Source organism: Podarcis vaucheri (genome assembly GCF_965113315.1).
Source record: "Podarcis vaucheri genome assembly, chromosome: 16".
Taxonomy (NCBI): domain Eukaryota; kingdom Metazoa; phylum Chordata; class Lepidosauria; order Squamata; family Lacertidae; genus Podarcis; species Podarcis vaucheri.
Genome location: NC_138754.1, coordinates 19,689,702 through 19,710,654, shown reverse-complemented (window position 1 = coordinate 19,710,654; position 20,953 = coordinate 19,689,702). Strand labels below are relative to the sequence as shown.

The following is a 20,953-nucleotide window of genomic DNA, read 5'->3' as shown; positions in this document are numbered from 1 at the left end:
GGGAAGTGAGACCATTAATGATTTCCCCCCCTTATATTGGCCTGCACAGAAATTCCAGAATGCAGAAATACAATGTCCTCAGGCTGCAACCATTTCAGGATGTCCACTTGGCCAATTTTGAGACCTCTTGTTTCCAAAAGTAATCATCCTGTAATACAAAAGTGAAATTAAATAAGGACATCAGAGAGAAGACTATCTTCAGATTTACACAGAAGCCTGTCCTAATATTATGTTCATATTCAGAGTCCCTCTGAGTTCCCACACTCTGAAGTTAGGTGGGTGGTGGCCAGGGAGCTAGCATTGTTAAATGCAGGACCAGAGAGCCTTGCTTGGTGCTAGATATCATGCCCTTTGATTCCCCATTGAAATCGTTCTTATTTTCCCAGCCTTTCCAGAATATTTTGTACGTTTTTTACATTACATGTTAAAAACAGGTTTTGTCAACTAAGAGTTGTTGAAACTGATTCCATTGAAGATCTGTATTTACCCAGTTTTGAAAAGTGGAAAGGGCCTCTCAAAATGCCTTGCAAACCAGCTGTGAATACTACTGCTCCACTCTTGGCCTTGTTTTGCAGATGGGTTGATAGAACTCACTGGTGCTCCTCTGACAACGTATTGGGGATCTTTGGCAATTAACCATATGACTAGTGGCACCTACTCCCTACACTGCTTTCTTTTGGTTATTAACTGGAACGGGGATGGGCCTTTTCATTCTGCTTTGGTTTCATGGTGCAATATTTCTTGACAAACCTGCCATAGATTTTCATTGCTTCGGATTTTCTTCACTGAAGGACCTGCAGACACCACCTGGCTTTTATCTTGGAGAGCGTCACACCCAATTTTAGTTGGATGTGAGAAGAGCGAGCTTGAAGAGGTGCCTGATTCTGCTAACAGACTCTTGTTCTTTTCCTTGCTTTTAGCCGCCCCAGCGACATGTGGGTCTCCTGAATCCTCCACATGGATCTTCCTGCTTCCTTTTTGGCTCATTCCACCACAGTCTGAATTGACAAACAGAAATCCTGCAGAACATAAAACCAGGGCAGGACACCCTTGGTGTTCATGAAGCCACACACTCAAGTACAATTTGTGAACCACAAACATGTACAGGTGTAATTAACAATGCTGAAACAACACAAAAGCTCAGATCAACCAAACAGAACTACCATTATGCTTCTCTCATTCTTTTAATTAATCTCATGTCACACACATGCAAAATTCACTTAGAGCATCTGGTGAGGGTCTGTTTTGGATTTCTTTGCCTTCTAAACCCAGATTTGCCTTTGCAGCTTTCACAGTCCCTTTGCCTTAGATGGAATTGTTCTCTGTTGATTTTTCTACAGACTTGCTAGTGTTACTTTAAATATTCTTTCTATTTCTATGCTGCTTTTGAATTATCTTGTGATGGCTGTATTGCTGCTTCGAAGGTTCCTCGAAAGTCAAAAGTTGACTTAAAATGTTATTAATAAATGGGGGCCACCCACCAATGCCCTTTCTTCAACTGGATAATTTCTTATTTACATTGTAACCCAATAGCTTCATCTACTGAAAGGTGAAGAAATGACTGTACAATCCTCCTCAGCCACCCCAAGTACACCCAAATTATAAATACACCCTGGTCTCCACCAAGCATAGTCTGTTCCTAAGATAATCAGCTTCAACCCTGGCTTTCAGTTGTCTCATCTGGATGCCTTGGGAGCCAAAGTAAGGCAGGTGACTAGCTGATGGGATGTTTCTCATAGGTTTAATCAGGAGTCCAGATACCACATATAACAGAGCTCCATATAATTCAGACAGACAAGGAGACTAAAGGTTAATATTCCAAACCTTTGATCCCTTCAAAATCCTACTTCAAAAGGACCTGAAGACATTTCATTCTCAGCATCACAAGAACCAGCTGGTGCTAGGACTGTGTTTTGAGCATTATATAATGTAATTACTGCTGAAAATAACTCACTAAATGAGCTGCAGATTGTTAAGGAGCCACTACTGATTTTGTGTGTGTGTCCAAGGCCTATAGGGAAACCTGCAGCAGCATCGGGAGGGGCAGTCTCTCTCATCATCTAAACTCCAGGATCTCTGCCCTGCCTTTCTTTCTCTCTCTTAATTACATTAAGTACATCTGATAAAACAAGCGTTCCAACAATGTACAACAAACTGAATCTCTGTCTTGACTTCATGCACACACTTTTCTGATGTACCTTTTCCTCCTTGCTCCAGCTGTGCAGAACTGAAGTTCGAGCCCAATAACTTCTGGTGAATGGTGGGTAAAGGAAGGTCTGCACTAAGCAGCCCTCCTCCTGCCTCATCATTTTTAGGCAATGGCTGCAAAAGAAGAAAGGGACACACAATAGATCATAGAGTCTTAAGAGTTGGAAGGGACCCAAGGGTCATCTAGTCCAACCCCCTGCACTGCAGGAATCTCAGCTAAAGCATACATGACAGGCGGCCATTCAACCTCTGCTTAAAAACCTCCAAGGAAGGAGAGTCAATAATGTAAGGGAGGTGTTAGATCAACAGTACTAGAACTCTCTCAGCAAATTCACTCTGCAGGCCTGACCAGATAAGACATTTCATCTAGTCACACGTATCTTCATGAAATCAGTCACTATTATTATACCCCTTTTATAGGAAGGACAAATGAGGCTCAGATTATTGATTTGCCAAGCCCACTGTGAGTCCAGGGCTGAACTGAGAGCCCAAGCCCATCAGCAGACATAGGCGCCATCTATGCAGGGCCACGGGGGCCCAGGCACTCACAAATTTTCAATTAGCACACTCCAGGCACCCTCTGTCGTTGGGGGCAACGTGGTGCACCTGTCAGCAGTCATCGTTAAAATATATTTCTCCACAAAATGGGCTAGCCTGAGATCTGAGCTGGATTCTAGAATAGATATTTTGGTGGAAGATTAACTCTTTGTTGTTAATAGTTGCAACTAGGACTGTTCTGAACAGAAGATGGATGGAGATAGCACAAGGATCTAAGGATGGGCAGCAAACACACTTAAGCAGAGAAACTTGCCCTACTGGCGTCACATGCACTGCTACATTTCCACTGGTTAAGAATGACTTTGTTGAAGGTATCTTTGATGGTCACTTGGAACCTCTGGGTATCTGCAACCTACAGATAAATAAATATAAACACAGGGAAAGAGAGAAACAGTTGTAGCTTTTACTCTCCACGAGGGAGGAAGTGAGCATGTCACTTTATTATTATTCATTAGATTTATATACTGCCCTTTATCAAATGATCTCAGGGCGGTTTACAAGGTAAAATGGACTCACTTAAATGGAGTAATCTGGAAGCATGCTTAATTTAACTTTATTCATTTATTCATTACATTTATTTCCTACCTTTCCTTCCAGGAGCTCAAGGCAGTACAGTATACATGATTTCCTCTACAACATGCCACTCCCCCACCACACCATCTTATGTTAACATCCCTGGGAAGGAGGTGAGGCTGACAGAGAGAGTGACTAGGCACAATGGGGATTTGTATCCAGGTCTCCCCAGTCAATGAACAACACTGTAACCACTACACCAACCAGCTTCTCGTTGCCTTTGACATGCTAACCACTTCTTCCTCTCCTCTCAAGATTGTATTTTAACTTTGAGCAGTATAGCTTGAACATGTGTTTGTTCAATTCATCAGTTCACTTCCCTCTTCTTCCACATATGCCTTTCTAAAGTAAGTTCAAGGCATAAACCTTGAAAATCTCACTTCCTTATTCTGTGCTTATTTGCACAGTTGTTACACCACCAATTCCAACGGTTCAGTGACATTTATTTTATTATGAATATACCGGCCTTCACCTTAGTTATAGGACAGTGTGTGGAAACAAAACAAGGACAAACTTAAGCTATATATTACAGACGATACAAAAACATAATAAAACAACAGTTCCACAAGGGGAAACTCATAAAATTCATCCAGACCACCCCCCCCAAAAAAAAAGCTTGGTGGAAGAGGCGCATTGTAACGGTACCTGTAACATAAATCACTCTGGCCATACCTGCAAAGACTGGAGGCATTTCCTTCTGAACTCACTGTCAGTGCTGCTTGAAACTATACTTGAAATGGCATCTGCCATGATGGGCAAAGACTGTGCCAGTTTCTGCTGTTCCTGTGAAGACCCAAGAGCATTGCATGGCATTTGGGTGTCTTACAGCCTATAAAAATCAGAGCAAGATTTCCCTATCCTGTCCCGACTCACTGCCAGCACTGGAAATAATACCACTTCTCCAGAGACAGATCTGTGACAAGAATTTGAAGATCCCCTACTCTCTGCCCCATGCCCCTCACCACAACTCTTGGCCTCAATGGTCCTTGTCTTCTGCAGTGAACTCTCACCTGGGACACTTTGTAATGCTGCTCCAGGATCCTACTGACCACTCCTTGGATGCAGCCTTTCACAGCTTGTTTGCTGCACAACAGGATAGGAGAGAGATGTGATAGAATCACTTGCCGGTCCCCTGCATCACACAAAGAGTGAAAATGACAAAGGATTAAATTAAGGATTAAATCTAGGTAAAGGGCAGTGGATGCCAAGTGGTCAAGCTGCAAATAGCATATGCAAAAATTAGTAAAAGAGGAATGTACCAAAACCTCAGAGATCACAGTAAGGTATGTTTTAAAGAAACAAATACACTTTTTGATATTATAGAGACAAATTGACCTGATTGGCCCTCTAGAGAAGAACCAGGAAACAGGATGTCAGATAGGGACCAACCTTTTACTCATGAGCTTTATACTGTTTGAATGTAGGAATACTTAGCAAATGAAAAGGTTGGACTTCCAAAATACCTATAAGGGCAATGTCTTTGTTAGGCCAACTAAAATGTCACAAAATAGTGTGCAAGCTTCTGAGTTCGCCAGAACTCTTCATCAGAGTGCTGGGGGAGAGGGGTTGGCCATGAGTCTGCATCTTTTAAGAGCCTTAAGTTGTAATGGAGGAGGAGGCAGCAAACAAAGTTCTGCAGGTTTCAGGCTGCACCAAGGCACCTCTGAGGAGAAACGAAAACTGATTCCCCATCTCTGGGTGGGCAGCTATTACTCAGATCCAGTGCTATTTTTCTGGGGGGACACAGGGGTATGCATACACCTAAACATTTTGTGAATCTAAGTTTGGCCTCATTGAGGGGCAGTATTTCAATATGAGTAGGAAAATGAGAGTACCCCTAAAACTTTTTTAGGGGGGGAGCACTGCTCAGATCTGCCTCCATCCTCAGGGGAAACATGCAGGTTCCTTGTGTTTATTAAAAATATAACTGTTAAGTGCTGTGCTTGATAAAAATAAGTCAGAAGAAGCTATACTAGGCAGCTTTACCAAGCTAGAGCAGTTCCTCTCAGCAAATCCCCCAAAGCAGAAACTCTCATGGCAAAGACAATATCCTCCTCTTCAAATATGAAAGACTGCTTTTTTAAACCATGAAAAAACAAGTAGGGGATTACATGTTGAGAATTGTATAATGATGCATAGTAAGGAATCCAGAACAATTGACGAGTATCTGTTCTAGGATCTGAGCATGTAAAGGGCCAAAAGCAGTGAAAAGCTAAAAGAGTGCATACACTTGTTTTGGCTCTGCTTCTCCAATGCCCTGGATTCTGAATCTGTGTGCATGCCCTTCTGCTCACAGCCAATGTTGCAAATTGTTCTTTAACTGGGCAGTTATTTGAGGGAAATGGTCTCTAAACCACTTTCCCCCGCCCTGGCAATTTGCATTTTGTCTGCCGCCCTGGGCTTTTCAGAAAGAAGGGCAGTATATAAATCATAATAGTAATTATTATTATTATTTGCTTTGTTTCTAAAGACAATAGCTGTGAGGCCCCACTAAATGTTCTAAAAACCACATCCACACAGAATTTGTATTTTTAGTGTGGGGTAAACATGACCCTAAATCTCAGTTTAAATAATTCATCATCTCTGGCCAGTCTTCAGATGGCAGATCATTCCAAAACTCATATGGTACATTATTCTATTACACTCCCCAGAATAAGGTAGAAATATAAATAAATAGCAGCATGTACAGAAATTATAGACTGTCTTGTCATTAAACTGATCTGAGTAGCTGAGAAAGAGGAAGAGCAGTAGCGTTTGTTCCTGAGCATCTGAGTCCTGTTGGTGGCTGGCATGAAGCTTGTATCTGATATCAGGTTTTGCAGTATCTAAGAGACAGAACACATCACATGGCATATATAGATAGCACCAAGGATGAATGACTGTATCAAAGAAATTGGATGGTGTCAGGTAAACTAATTCCCCAGTATGTGCTTCACCTATCTTTTTGTTTTGATACTCTTTAGTTTAACACCCCTGCTGTGCAAGATGGCAGATTTGAAGGCACTTTGAGGGCAAATGAAGACATTCCATCTTTGTACTTATGTCCACCTGCATCTAATGATTGTGCAAGAATTAAAAAAAAATATTTAGATTTGTATTGCAAAGCTATAAAAAAATAAAGTAGGGCCAGCATCTCTTTTTAAAAGGAGGCTGGAGCGCAGGGCCATTTGACAAGCCCTCAAGCACTGCCTCATCCTGGAATAGTCACATGTGCTGGTGAGGACGGATGTCATACTGTATAGCCAAAGCCCAAGTGAATCATCAAGGCAGGTTTTTTTATGCTATCTGCAGGAGGGAGACCACCCTCCTCTCCCTCTATTTCTCTAACCTGTTCTGTTATATGTTTCAAGTTGTTTACAGTTTAAAGGAAGTGGCTGGCCTCTTATGGTCAAAGCTGTATCACAAACCAGAAGTCAGTGGAAAGTTACTTCCTGCTCCAGCTGGCCACTGAACTTTTTTTACTCTGCCTCCAGGAGGACTTAACTCTTGCCTCTGTGCTCCACTCCTCCACTGACCAAGAAGCAGTGTGTTCAGTTTGAATGCAGAAGACACAGATTCCAACCTCAAGCTGTGAAGCTCAGTGGATGGCCTTAGGTGAGCCACTCATTTCTCTCACCTATACCTAGAGACCTAACTACATGTTATATTGGTCGCATGCTTCCTTGCATGGTCCCTGGTTTCCCCACCACCAAATGTGTTGTTGCATGAGTTTTCACCAAGCATGAATGCTTGTTCAGTCATGTGTGATTATCCCTCAGGGTCCATTCCAGCTCTACAATTCTATTATTCCCAAATACTGTCCAATCACGCTTTTCCGTGCAAATATCCATATGTTCTTCCTAAACCAGTGATGATATCCCATAAACCTTCTGCTTAATTTCTTTCATTCTAGCCAAATAATCTCTCCTTCTCTCTTGCATTTCATTAAAAACAACAACTTGCATTGGCTATTTCTGTTCACCAGATACCACCAGAACATTTTTCTTTTCTTACTTGTTACTTCTATGCATGAGTTGCTGGCAACCCTAAGTTATGGAGTTAATTAGGATGATTAGGAAAGTTGTTATTTGCACTGAAAATACAATATACAAAATATTTCTGCTTTCAGTCCCAGGGGTTCATGAGACTCCCCCAAGAATTTACATGGATAGCATATATTTTTCATGTTCACACTGGGCACAAGTAGTTGTGTAAGTGACAAATATATCACCTTTACCTTCTTCCCAATGGGGATCTGAATTCAGTGTTGCCTGATAGCCATATTTCTCCCATGTTATTAGACATGAAGGATCTTTAAAAAAAGAACATGATGCTTCCTTTGTGGAGAACAATACAGGCAGACCTGCTGGGTCATAAAGAAAGATATATTACTAGCTAAGGGAAAAAAATCAGCAAATGAATGGTGGTATTGATATCACAGTACATGGGCGTAGCCAGGATTTTTGTTGGGGGAGGTAGGACTTGGTTAGGGCGGGCAGGACTTTTGTTGCAGGGGGGCAGGGAGGGCAGCACCAACATGATTAGTCAGTTAGTTAAGTATTTCTATTGTTTTACTTGATGGGGGGGGGAGCTACACCTATGTTACAGTAGACCTGCAAACAGTGAACCTTACTCCATATAGATTCACTTTGACCTTCCACTCACTGATCACAGCAAAGGATACAGAGACAGCAGCTATTTGTGCTGGCTTGTTAGGGTATGGTTTCTGGCAGGGACACAGGGAGACAACAGGCATGAGCCTTAGCTCTCCACTGAAGCCTCTTTCAGCTACCTCATCTGGGATTAAGAGGCAAATAGGCTCACCAGTCATGGGGTGGATTTTGTCACAAGATGAAGGCACATCCCTGGCTGCTGACCTGGTCATACACACAAAAGAAAGGGATAAAGGGGTTTAGGAAGAAAACAAGGAAATAGCAGGAGGAAGGCAAGACTGGCCATGGGCTAAACCAGCTTTCTCCAACCTAGTGTCCCTCAGGTGTTTTGGACTGCAACTCCCATCAGCCCCAGCCAGCATGGAGGGCACCAGCTTGAGGAAGGCAGGGCTAAAGCATCGTGTTTTCAGGCCACATCTGACATCCCCCTGCACCTAACAGTGGGACCTGTACTGTGTTGACAGTTCAGATACTTTTGTATCAATCAGCACTCTATTAGGTTTGTCACATCTGTGAGCTAAACAAATTCAAATTATGCAATCAGGAAAAAAACCCCACATTTTGTGACTGGTTATAATTTGCTCAAGTTACACAGACTCACATAAATTTCATTAGAACACTAATTTGTTTTTGAGCAAACATACATGGGATTGCATAGCACCTTCTTTTTGCCACAGGCTAAGTTGTATACAGGGCCGCGGGTGGCGCTGTGGGTAAAAGCCTCAGCGCCTAGGGCTTGCCGATCGAAAGGTCGGCGGTTCGAATCCCCGCGGCGGGGTGCGCTCCCGCTGCTCGGTCCCAGCGCCTGCCAACCTAGCAGTTCGAAAGCACCCCCGGGTGCAAGTAGATAAATAGGTACCGCTTACCAGCGGGAAGGTAAACGGCGTTCCGTGTGCTGCGCTGGCTCGCCAGATGCAGCTTTGTCACGCTGGCCACGTGACCCGGAAGTGTCTCCGGACAGCGCTGGCCCCCGGCCTCTTGAGTGAGATGGGCGCACAAACCCCAGAGTCTGTCAAGACTGGCCCGTTCGGGCAGGGGTACCTTTACCTTTACCTTTAAGTTGTACAGTATACACACACCACTTTGTGTAGCATAGCATGGTGAAAATCTCTTACAGTCAGTAAGAGAAGTGTAGCCTGCAACAAAATGTTGCGGTGTATCCTTGTTTTCTAATGGGAATCCTTCTGTTTAGGGTTTCAAGCCATCCAGCCTGCCATGGCACCCTCCCCCACAATTATCCACTCAAAGTCCCTTAATTTTCCATGGCCACCTGGAGGGCATCTGAAGACATTCCATCTTCATACTTATTTAGGGAGTTGTGGGTATGTGGCACTGTCTCGTAGGTGCCTATGACAGGTCCCACTTGGCGGCTAGCTTTGGTTTTTCTAAGGTGCTTGTTTGACAAAAGCCAGGGATCCTTACTACACATCCAGCTCTCCGCTCCCATGTCCACCAGATGGCAACACAGACTGCTTATGAGATAAGGTGTTCTCTTCTACTTCTTTTTTAAAAAAAACATCTCAGCCAGTATTTTTGCAAGCAAATAACTGAGGTGCCTAAAGCAGGGCTTTGTGACCAGAAGATTAAGGAGATGAAGGAAATATTCTGGCGCCCAGACTCCTTCACCCTGCAGCAGCATTGCTTAACCCTCTCAATGTCTGGCATTCATCCTAAATTCAAATTCGGCCAGCAATGGAAACTTACTAAGGTCACCTACAACAGTGCTCTAGCAGAGTTCCCGTAAACTGACACACGGCTTGTACAAAAGAACTTCCAGTCTATTGTGCCCAAAATCTTTTGGCTCCAGTTTTGTAAAACGGGAAGAATAACAAATCTGTCCCCTTTTAATCTTTTCATCATGCCTCGTACAATCCCAAACATTCCACTAGTGTCCCTGAATCCCATCTCCATTATTAGTGCTCAACAGTAACTGCTAACTTAGTGCCTGCAGTACAGACCCCTTCCTCCAACTCCTCACCTCACAAAATGATTCCCGTCACTCAGTAGTCTTGTCCCACCTGGCAAACAAGTGGCAGCTCCCCTCTCTGTTCTAGACAGCAGAAGGAATATATATTTTGAACAATCACAGCATTTGTTTAGTTTTGTTTTATCATGAAACACAACACCAATAAAAAAAATAAACAAGACCCCTTCTACACCCTTTCCTTAGCAAGCAATGCTCACAATTTTCAATTAGCACTGCACACATTCTAAAAGGAGCAACACAGAATATGCTGCAGCATGACCAAGTTATATGACTGTGCCAGTCAATTTTCAAGAAGTTTAAGGCACTTGAACTTTAGGGATAATAGCTTGGACCTGAACACTATATCCATCTTTTGAAGGAAAAAGAGAGAGACAAATGGTGATAAATAATATAAATGAGTGGGACCTACAACAACATGTCACAGAATAGAGTGCTACCATTTAGGGCACTGAAGAGAAATGAAACAGCAGCAGAGGATTTGCTTTGGGTTTTGCTTTGCTTTTCAGATTCTCCCAGGATTGGGAAGTTCATTAGCTTTCAGTTATAGAGAGCGCAAGATAATTTACTAATGCTGTTTAGACTCCTCTGACAGTTTCAGGACCTTTAACATACAAATTACACTGGGGTGTATATGCTTACAACTTCACTGCTGATAGCCACTTGCCAAAAGTGAATAACTCCTCCCTGAAAAGGAGCTAACTAAATGCACTACTGAAAACACTCTGACCTGCAGGCAAGACATAGAAAAATCCAGAAGTATCTGTAAAATGTGGATTCTGCAGTTTTTTCTTATGGACCTTTTCTTTTTAAGCTAAAATAGAGAATCAAAACAGCTCTTCCTTTGTCTTTTATATTCAACAAAATGGTGTATGAGATTTTAAAGGTATTGATAAAAGGGAGATGAAGATTATGTTTTGAGATTAGGAACAAAAATGCTAACACAAACAATTTAAGATAAAGGAAGTCTGGGCAGTACTATCCATCTTCCCCCCCTGCCCCACTTTTTACACGAAAAATGAGATTGGGCTTTAGAGCTGCAAGACTATGTGCATGGCTATGTACATATTGTTGCCTTAAAAGGTTGCTAGGTCATTCTTTTTCTCAATTCAGATCAAAGCTGTTGTGGAGCAGAACACATAAAAATGCAGTATTCTTAAGAAATGACAGGATAGTTATGGATTGTGGCTAACATTGTGTGCACACTTAACAAACCAGCAGCAGGTGCACATTGGATGCAGAGTAAACAGGAGTGCGCACACAGCCTTAATGTTAAATAAGAGCCTGTTCAGCCTAACACAGGCCACACTGCCAAGTGCCAAATCATTGGCAACTTATTCAGGGCAGTTAAATTTCAGACTCTTCTGAAGCCATTGAAAGGAGAACAGGACATCCTTTGTTCTTGGCACACACTGAGTAGGAACTGACAGCAAAGCCACCAGGACAGACCTGCCTGCAGAATTCAACACGGGCAATTCTGCAGATCAAATGAGATTGACAGAGACTCTCACAATCTCTCCTGTTCTCAAGGAAAACCTGTAAGTACGTTGGCCCTAAAATGTTTAGTTTAGAAACCATATATACATTTGAGATGGAAGTGTGCCTGTAGGCTTTTGAAGTGACAACAAAAGACAATAAAGACATCTAGGTTAAGCAGTTTGGACTTATGCTGATGAAAGAAAGCCCCAAGTACCTCAGGATACATGTTTGGGTTGCAACCCTGAGCAGGAGCTGCCCTGCTATCAGGTAAAGGATGCAATGTTGTTTTTATTTTGGGGGAGGTGGAAGTTCAGGTCCCTTGTAGTATCATACAATGATTATGCTATACTGGGTCATGGTTAACTCAGTCATGGATAGCAGGTGTTTCAGGTATCTGCCACACCAATAGAGAAAAGGCATGCCTCAGCTCTCTTGTTGCCAGGCCAGGGGCTGGGTTCTTTCCCCCCCTTTTCAGCAGGCGCGATAACTATTGTTTCATGTCAACTGGCAGAACAACTGAACCTTATAAACCTTTTGCAGCCATCAATATTACTTCGTGGTGGAAACATTTACTCACTTATAGGTCTCAGCAGAGATTGAGCCGTTCACTTTTACACAATAATGAAATTTTACCTACAGAGCAGAACAGTAGAGAATTTAAGTTAGACTCAAAACAGCAAAGAAACATAGGAAGTGGCTTTCTATCAAGACACACAATGGGCCCATCTAAGCTCAGTTTTGCCTCTTGTGTCATCTGGGGGGGGGCAGGGAAGATCTGCATCCTGATCTGTGCTAGGATGGAGAAGTGCTGAGAGACTGCAGGGCCCATGGTAAGCCAGGCAAAAAGCACAATGCTTTAGTAAAGAAGGAGTGAAAATTAGCATAGTGGGTAGGCTGAAGGAAGAATACCTCTCAGAAAGTGCAATGTTAGTCCTCAATCCTGACATTGGGAGGCATGGCTTCTGAGTTGGAGATATGGCTTCCATGAGGTTCTCATCCCCAACAATCTCTACTTTTACAAAACACACTTTGGCTGGTGCATATTTGTTTTCAGTGTCTAGGTGGTGTGTTGACTGGGGGCGGGGAGTAATACTGAAGTACTAGCTATGTCTCTCCTCTCCCTGCCTGTTCTTTTGTCAATCAGCCTACAGCCCTTGTAAATCCCAATTAACTTTGCACCTGTGCTTATTGGCATGCTATCATTAAGCAATCGCTCCTCAAGAAATGCAGAGTAAACTTTGTATGAAACCCAGAGTAAACAATAGGTTTACATGCAGACAATGGCTGTGTGCATGCCTAGTTCTGTCCACTTCACACCCTAGCTCTGCCAGCAACCAATGAAGCATGGCAGATGTGGCAGGCACTAAACCCATTTAATCTCATTCCCTTTTAATACCTTTAGACACATGTTGGCATTCTTCATATTGTATAAGAACTGCAAAATATGCATTTCCTCCCTTGTATGAAAATAAAATGAATAGAATCAAGTCAAACAAAATCTGGGGGGGGTGGTCCTAGCACACGGGTAGGCAAACTAAGGCCTGGGGGCCAGATCCGGCCCAATTGCCTTCTAAATCCGGCCTGCAGACGGTCTGGAAATTCATGTTTTCATATGAATAGAATGTGCTCTTTTATTTAAAAAGGCATCTCTGGGTTATTTGTGGGGCATGGGAATTTGTTCATTTCCCCCCCAAAAAATATAGTCCGGCCCCCCGCAAGGTCTGAGGGACAGTGGACCGGCTCCCTGCTAAAAAGGTTTGCTGACCCCTGGTCTAGCACCTGGACTGCTTCAAAGGTCAAGAATGAGAACTATCCTCTTATTCAGCTCCTTGAACATCTTCCTAACCCCCCAACTTCACACCCCTGTTTTCAATAAACTAGTCCTGAGGAGGCTTCAGATGGAATTATATTCTACAAAACCAAACACATAAGTGGAATCTTACTGTTGTGTACGTAAGGCTGATCCGGTGGATGAATTGCTTCAATGCCAAACAGTCCTCCTGGATAGCTCCAGATTTCTCATCAAGCTGAAAAGCCACAAGATGTTAACAGCCCCTTTCCAAAAACTTTGCCTTAAAGCTGTATTTTATTCCGTAAGCTACCAAAGATCTCAATTTATTTCACATCACCACTTTGCGTGGCCATCAAAACCTCAGTTTCAATTTAGAGACTGAAAACACTGGTGAGGGAAAGGAGAGGGCATGCAATTCTTTCTTTGTTACTGTAAAGCACTTTAAGCCAACCAGGACCTGTGAAGTGCAGCACTTTATATTTCAAACAAACAAGACTCCCGTTTCCTCTTACTGTCTGTTTTGTGAAATGTGGGAACCAATAAATTTTTAATACATCTGTTTGCACATGGTACAACCCACTCCCTTACATAAGAGAGAACGTGCAAGGGGATTTTTTTCACTCACCAGTTCAAATTGGAATCTAGGTCCTTGAACCTGACATTATGCTGTAAAGAAGAATCAGGCCACTGACTTTAACTTTGGGGATAGTTGTACCAGAAGAACTAATGTGCTTTTCATTTATGGTGGTGGTGCAGGAATAACTCCCTGCCTCCCAGCAGTTTTCTGTGGATTCTAGGCATCTATATAGCCCATTTTACTGTACATATGTTCTAGAAAACACTGTGACAGCAACGGCAGTTTTGGAGCAGGTTTCAGTTTTGTAGGGCAGATAAGTAGGGCTGGTCTACAAAGCTGTCCCACCTAAACCTCTCTGAAGAGAAGGCAAGAGACCAAGATACAGTACATGAAAAAGGGACAGCTGCAGATTGCCACCCTCTCACAGTTGTGAAGACTGGCACCATAAAAGCCAGAGGCTTTTGGAGATGTGAGTTCAGAGGCCCAAGACTCTTAGAAATGAAAACATGGACTTAGACTATGGTTGTTTAAAAAACAAAACAAAACAGTTAACATCACCTCTCGTTTAGCCCTCAGTCCTCTGCAGGAACAGAGGTAACATATTTATTTGCAAGCAACTATTAGTAAAAAAACTAGAGAAAACTTTCAAGTTCAGGCAGTTGCCAAAAAAAAAAAAACAGACCCCCCCCCCAAAAAAAGCACTAGCAAACCATCCTGGGGCATGATCTTTCAGCAAAGAGCTATGAAGCTTTCATTGTTACATGGAAAGATATAACACCTTGCTGTTAGATGCAGTTGCAGTACATTTCTAACCAGAGGCCTCACAGGAAATCTAATTGAAATATTGCAGGCCAGATCTTATAGGGCATCAGTGTTTGAGGAAAAGCAGCAGCAGGGATTTTAGAGAGATTTATAGCTAGCAAAACTGCAGACAGGCCAATATGTCCTCATAATTGTTCACAGGGCTGGCATCGATATGTCCAATGCCATCGCATGGGTTGTCCACATTGTGTACACATTCCCATTTACACTGCATCTAGTGTGCTCCAGCTGCTAGTTTGGGAAGACGTGAACACAAGTCATTAGGCACAATCCATATCTTTCCTGCAGTTTCTAATGAAATACTGCATTTTGATGTGTTTTTCACCATCCTGTTTTGATCCAAATTGAGAAAAAGAACAACCTAGCTGTGTTTTAAGGTGATAATATGTGCACAACCTAAGGTATCATCCAGGCTCTGCAGGATAATTTGCACCAGGTTTGAGAATTAAGGGCCAAGTCCACAAAAGGGTCTAACCTCAAAGGAGAGTTGAAAAGGCATGATGTCTATACATTCATGGGGACACCCCCTTCCACTCAAGGCTTTGCTCTGGCATAAAGGCAGCAAATCTTTCATTTCTGCAGGAGGGAAAATTACTAATGTAAGACAAACATTGTAAGGCCAGCAAATAAATCCTGTTCTCTGGATGAAACTATGGTTAGAAGACACGGAACGGAGGCTTGTATGTAGCTGTCCACAATAAATCTTCCTTACAATGACTCGGGGATGGTGGAGACCTTTTAATGTCGGTTCCAGGTACTGGCTAACAGGAACCCAGCATTAACAGTGAATAAGACTGGTACTGGCTTTCTCCCTAATGGTGCTTAAGGCATAGGGAGATGACCACTACAGTATATTTGGGAAGATTTAGTGACCAGTGGTCAATCTGCTGTCCAGGAGCTAACTGGTGATGGGTACCAGTAATTTCAAAGCCCCCCCTCCCTTCTTTTCACTCTTTATCTTTAAACAGGGCTTTGACCAGGTAATCTTTCAAACCGAGGTCTGTTCTTTACAGAAGACTATCTGGCTTCTGTAGAGCACACAGCCACCCAAACAAGATACAAAGGGGGAATTCAGTCTTGTGAAGGGAATGGGTGGGAGGATGGAGCACACATTCACACAGTTGGCTTCTTAATTATGCTTAAAAGGAAGCCAGTATTATGTCTGGACCAGTAAGCGCTGAGTGAATTTGCAATATTAGGACTCAGGAGGGAATCCCTATGTCTGACTGATCGCATATAGTGATCTGTGGCTTTGCTCACTTGCCTGAAGCATCCCAAGTTACTGTTCTGTGGGTGGTGGTCAGGATTGTATGGGTCAAGAGAGGGGAGGTGGGTGGTCCTGTCTTTGGGCATATGAGGACTGAACTAAGTGGCCTTTTTTAGTCTCTTCCAACTCTGACTCTAAAATGAAACTAGCAAGGTTTATATTTAGGACAGCTTTACCATGTTTTATTAGCCTGAAGGAGGAGACACAGATAAATCCCAGGGGAACACTGCTGCTCTTGCTGCGCAGAAACTGTGAAATTACCTGGCACCAACTAACTTCATTATGGGAAGAAAAGCAACTAGGCATTAAAACTCTCCCACACTGATGTTAGCATAGCATGTGAACAATTTCCTACCTAAGGCCATGGTTATATTATGTGGAGTAAGGTAGGACAGGCCTGAACTGATTTCACAAAGCTCAACTCGTGATTCTCCTCACCCCGTTTCAGACAATTCATGCCCCCCTGTAGTCTTCTAAAAACAGTAGATGTCAAAAAAGGTAAGAGATTGCCCCTGCCTCCCTCTGCCATAAATTCAAGCACTGCCTGGGCCTTCTAAAGCTACCTGTAACTTAGGACATTATTATGGGATGCAAGCCTTAAGCCTGAGCCGTCTCCAAGATTAGGAAATCTACAGCCACAATCTGGAACCTTCAGACATTGGTAACTGAAAGGCTATTTACCTCTACACATCTGATCACTGAGAAGTTTGTAGCAGAAGTCACCTTTTGCTGAAACTGCAAGGAACAAACAATGGACAACTTTTATTTACTGTATTTTTTTTTTCAGATTTCTGTTCTATTAATAATGACATATCAAAATACAGCTTCCAGACGTGCAGTCTATTGCACCAAAACCACCAAATAGTCTTGTGGCATCTTAAAGGCTAACTCGTTTTTATTATGCCATATAACCTTTTGTGGATGAGAGCTCTCTTCATCTGATGCATGGAGTGTGATCAGGTGTCAAGGGGAAAGGGCAAAAGTCAGAGTTAAATGGCAGCGGAATGCAAAAAGTAAGGTCTGTGACAACTCAATTACTGCAGAAATGTATGTAAAATCTGCTTCACGACAGCAGTAATAGGAGATTCAAGACTGGTTGTAGCATGAGGGAGAGTGAGTACCTCAAGTGGTAAGTGCTGGGAGGACTGGACTATGTGTGCCAAGTGGCCTGCCTTGCACCTCTTAAGCTAGCTTCCTACCTACATGTACAGTGGTACCTCGGGTTAAGAACTTAATTCGTTCTGGAGGTCTGTTCTTAACCTGAAACTGTTCTTAACCTGAGGTACCACATTAACTAATGGGGCCTCCTGCTGCCATCACGCCGCCACCGCACAATTTCTGTTCTTATCCTGAAGCAAAGTTCTTCATCCGAGGTACTATTTCTGGGTTAGTGGAGTCTGTAACCTGACGCGTCTGTAACCTGAGGCATCTGTAACCAGAGGTACCACTGTACAGTGAACAATGCAGACCTGTAGCCAGTGTTCTAGTAAGATTTAGCTGCCAATCAAGTCAGTTTTTTTGTATGAAATAGGAGGGAGTGACCTTTTGTCCTTTGCTCCAAGCAGCAAAATGTATTGGGCTGGCACTGTGATGAAAACACAAATCAGTTTAACCTTGCTGAGTAAAATGACAGTACAATGGGAAAGCTGGAAACAGTCATCCAAACTATTGGTAGTCATGCAGAGGGCAAGAGGGCCTGAAAATGGTTGCCCGGGTGGGTGGATTATTCCTAGTTAATAAATATGAGGGCATTATCAAGTTCCACCTGCCTTCTTTTTTTACCCCTCTGTAAAATATAGACATTGTAAGAGTCCTTCTGAAGGCCACATTTAAACTATACTCACTAGTAGTAGTACAGTGGGAATGATGCACACGCTGGAAAGAATCTTCAATGTCCACCGAAACTACAAGTATCCGTTCTAATGTGGAAAATCCTTTTGACTGTTCTTCCTTTGCATACTGAAGGCGAACAAATAGATATTCTAGAATCTGAAATTGTAAAGAGCCTTGTGAAACATGCAATGAAACATGTAATCATATACACAAATTCTGTCCTGAAAGAAGAGTGTGGACACACACTATCCTGTTCTACTAATTTGAGCACTGGCAGGATTGAAACCACCACCTGGCCTTGGAAATGGGATGGTCTGGTGTCATGCCCTAAAAGCTTCAATGGGATTACAGGCAATTCTGGGTCCAAGGCAGCATTCAGTTTCTCTTACTGCTACCACACAATTCTAGAATACCAATGTTACTCAAAGCTTTTCTTTCATCCCAAGGATTGTGGTATGATTTTTTACTGTGTCTATTTTGAATTTCCAAGCAGGGTTCTTTCTCTAAAAGGTTTGAATATCAGAAATAACTATAAGGAGGTTTTATTTTAGGATAGAGGTCTCATCCAGACGAGTTCTATATAAAGGTTATCAGTCTTAGAAATAAATATCTGCTACTGGGTTTTTTTCTACTTTTGCTTCCTGAAACTGAATGGATCAGGCGCTCTTAATCCAGGAGTAAATTCTGAAATCTTGGCTGGGGAATCACAGCAAACCTGGAGGGAGAAAGTCCTTTGGAAGAAAACAGCTTGCAACAACAAATGTTGTCTGTCCTAGGAGAAGAAAATGTTTGGGGAAAACACTGGCAAAGTATACTGAATAGCAAAGCCTTTCTCCTCCAGCAGCCCTAGATTCTGTAATCCCTGGCAGCAAGGTAAAAAGTGGATTAGAATGTATCAGGCAGCACCACTGCCAGCATCATTATATCTTCACAGAGTTTTTCCCTCAGGTGGGAGGTTTCCAAAATGCCCCCGCATCAACTGAATGCCATTGTTTTAGCCCCTAATGTTTCTCTACATGATATACAAAAATCCTAGCTTTAATTTGACCATTGAAGATTTTGCTCAATAGAAACTTCCCTCAAACTGAAAGCAACAAGGCCCTGAGCAATATACAGCAGGTGTTCTCAGTGGCCACTAGAGGGTAGAATAAGAGCATGTGCATCAACTAAGCATAGAGGCTATAATATACAGCAATGCTGACTCTGGGCCATGTTGCTTCACAGGTCAGATAAAAAGAAATTGTATTCAGATGCAATTATTGTAGTCTCCCCCACTAAAAGATGCTGTTCAGATTATCTGTTTTGGTCTTCAGCACTAGAACACTTTGGCCATGTAGGTTATACTACCCAGACTTTACAGAACGGGAAATTGAGACATTAAATGAAGTTAAAGTTAAATCCAAGCCCTTCTTTGGAAAAAGTCACGTGCTTTAAATGTGCACCAGATAAGCTTTAAATGTATGGTGTGGATTTCAGCCAGAAATTTAGGGAACTGGATTGTTTCCATTGTTATTTAGTCCTGGTGCCTATCCATGCAGTATATCCCTGAAACGATGTGATGTTCGCTTTTCTTTTTCTACCTCACAGATCTGTGGGGGAAAGGCTGTTATGTACATTTCAACAAACAAGGAAAACCCCTGACCCCAAACTTCTGCCCCCTTCTTCCACAGTTCTTTCCTCCCCTCCCACAAGCTGCCACAAGCTGACCTTAAAAATTAAGTCAACTTGTTGCTCCCAGTATTATTATCACCTTGCCACCTTTTCTTCGCACCTCAGGCCAGGCCTCCCATTCCCCACCGCACCCCCTATCCCAACACCACCTCACAGCTACAAGCCCACCTGCTCCTCCTTGGTTCCCAGCACCCTCAACAACCTCCCCATCCTCATCCTCACACATCTTGAGGCTGTGTTTGTGATACTTTTTATAGTTGTGAGCTATGAGGGGGTTAATTAGCAAGGCAGGGAGAGTATGTGTGTGTTAAAATTAGTCCCCTCATAGCTCACTACTGTCAAACCCCCCTTCCTTTTTCACTTGAATCCATCACACATTTCAACCACATGAAACGCCTTCCCGCTCCATCCCAGGGGGGGCGCGCTCACCGTGCGAGTTGCCAACGCCACGTCCCCCATGGCTAGGCGCGCGGCCGTCTCTTTTCCCGCGCAAAATTGGACACCATCCCTCACCCCCCTCGGGGACAGGAAAGCGCGCCCTCGCCAAGCGCGTCCCCGGCTCCTCCCTCTTTCAGTCAAGAGCCAGACCTGTTCCTTCTCCCTCTTCAAACCCCCTTTCTCCCTCACACTCCCCATCCTCCTCCTCCAGGTACAATAACGATGATGATAGTAATGATGATTAGTCTTTACTGACCCTTCACGTCCACTCGCTTTCAACCCTCACTATTTCTGTAACTATATCGATCAGTCCTTCGATATTGCTAAGTTTAGGTGACGCCCCCCCCCCCCGTTTATAATTACAGTATCTTCATTTTATGTCTCTCTCAGGAACATTCCCCCCCCCACCACTCCAGCAACACACTTTTAATTCCACCTCTAGCCTTGTATTATTATTTATTGAATTTATATACTGCCCTATACCCAGAGGTCTCAGGGCAGTTCACAGAACAAAATTAAAATGTTTTTGTTGTTTAGTCATTTACTCGTGTCTGACTCTTCATGACCCCATGGACCAGAGCACGCTAGGCACTCCTGTATTCCACTGCCTCCTGCAGTTTGGTCAAACTCATGCTGGTAAAAACCATAAAATATATAATAAAAATAAAAACAACAACCCAATAACACACCACCACCACCAAAAAAGCACCACACATTTTAAAAGGACGTGGGATGTCAATCCAATCAATCAAAACCCTGGTTAAAAGGGACTTCAACAGATATCCCCCCCCCCATATCTTTAAAGACGCTTTGTCCTCAAAAGAATTGACTGACACCCCCACCCAGGAGCTCATCAGATCCAGCAATCTCAGTAACACCCACTCCAGATTGAATTATTGTTTGATTGCATTTATATCCCACCTTTCTCTCCAAGGAGCTTGAGGCATCCTACCTGGTTCCGCTCAATTAATCCCCACAACAGCCCTTTGAGGTAGGTTAGGCTGAGACCGAGCGACTGGCCCAAGGTCACCCTGTGAGCTTCATGGCCAAGTGGGGATTTGAACTGCAGTCTTTCTTGGGTCCAGCATTCTAACCTAGC

At 43.1% G+C, this 20,953-nt stretch overlaps 2 protein-coding genes across 5 annotated transcripts in view; one reads left to right on the top strand and one right to left on the bottom strand.

Annotated features, from left to right (window-relative positions):
* LOC309520943 (acylphosphatase-2-like) overlaps positions 1–20,953 on the top strand; it is a 32,786-nt gene that overhangs the window by 948 nt on the left and 10,885 nt on the right. Inside the window, exon 2 of one of the 4 annotated variants that reach the window (XM_082202934.1) lies at positions 6,813–6,933. The gene's annotated coding sequence lies outside the window, so the exon portion shown is untranslated. Of the gene's footprint in view, positions 1–6,812; positions 6,934–11,326; positions 11,514–19,955; positions 20,066–20,953 lie in introns of those variants that run through there. The other 3 variants (XM_082202936.1, XM_082202938.1, XM_082202935.1) reach the window with 3 other exon arrangements.
* TOP6BL (TOP6B like initiator of meiotic double strand breaks) lies at positions 19–20,052 on the bottom strand (the record flags this gene model as incomplete). Its single annotated transcript, XM_082202940.1, has 16 exons — positions 19–148; positions 751–1,019; positions 2,199–2,322; positions 3,020–3,118; positions 4,012–4,122; positions 4,350–4,471; positions 6,027–6,164; positions 7,550–7,704; positions 8,004–8,195; positions 9,970–10,041; positions 12,032–12,087; positions 13,398–13,481; positions 15,121–15,221; positions 16,594–16,647; positions 17,757–17,901; positions 19,846–20,052. 16 exons carry the CDS (start codon positions 20,050–20,052, stop codon positions 95–97), a joined length of 1,983 nt encoding a protein of 660 aa, XP_082059066.1. The 3' UTR covers positions 19–94.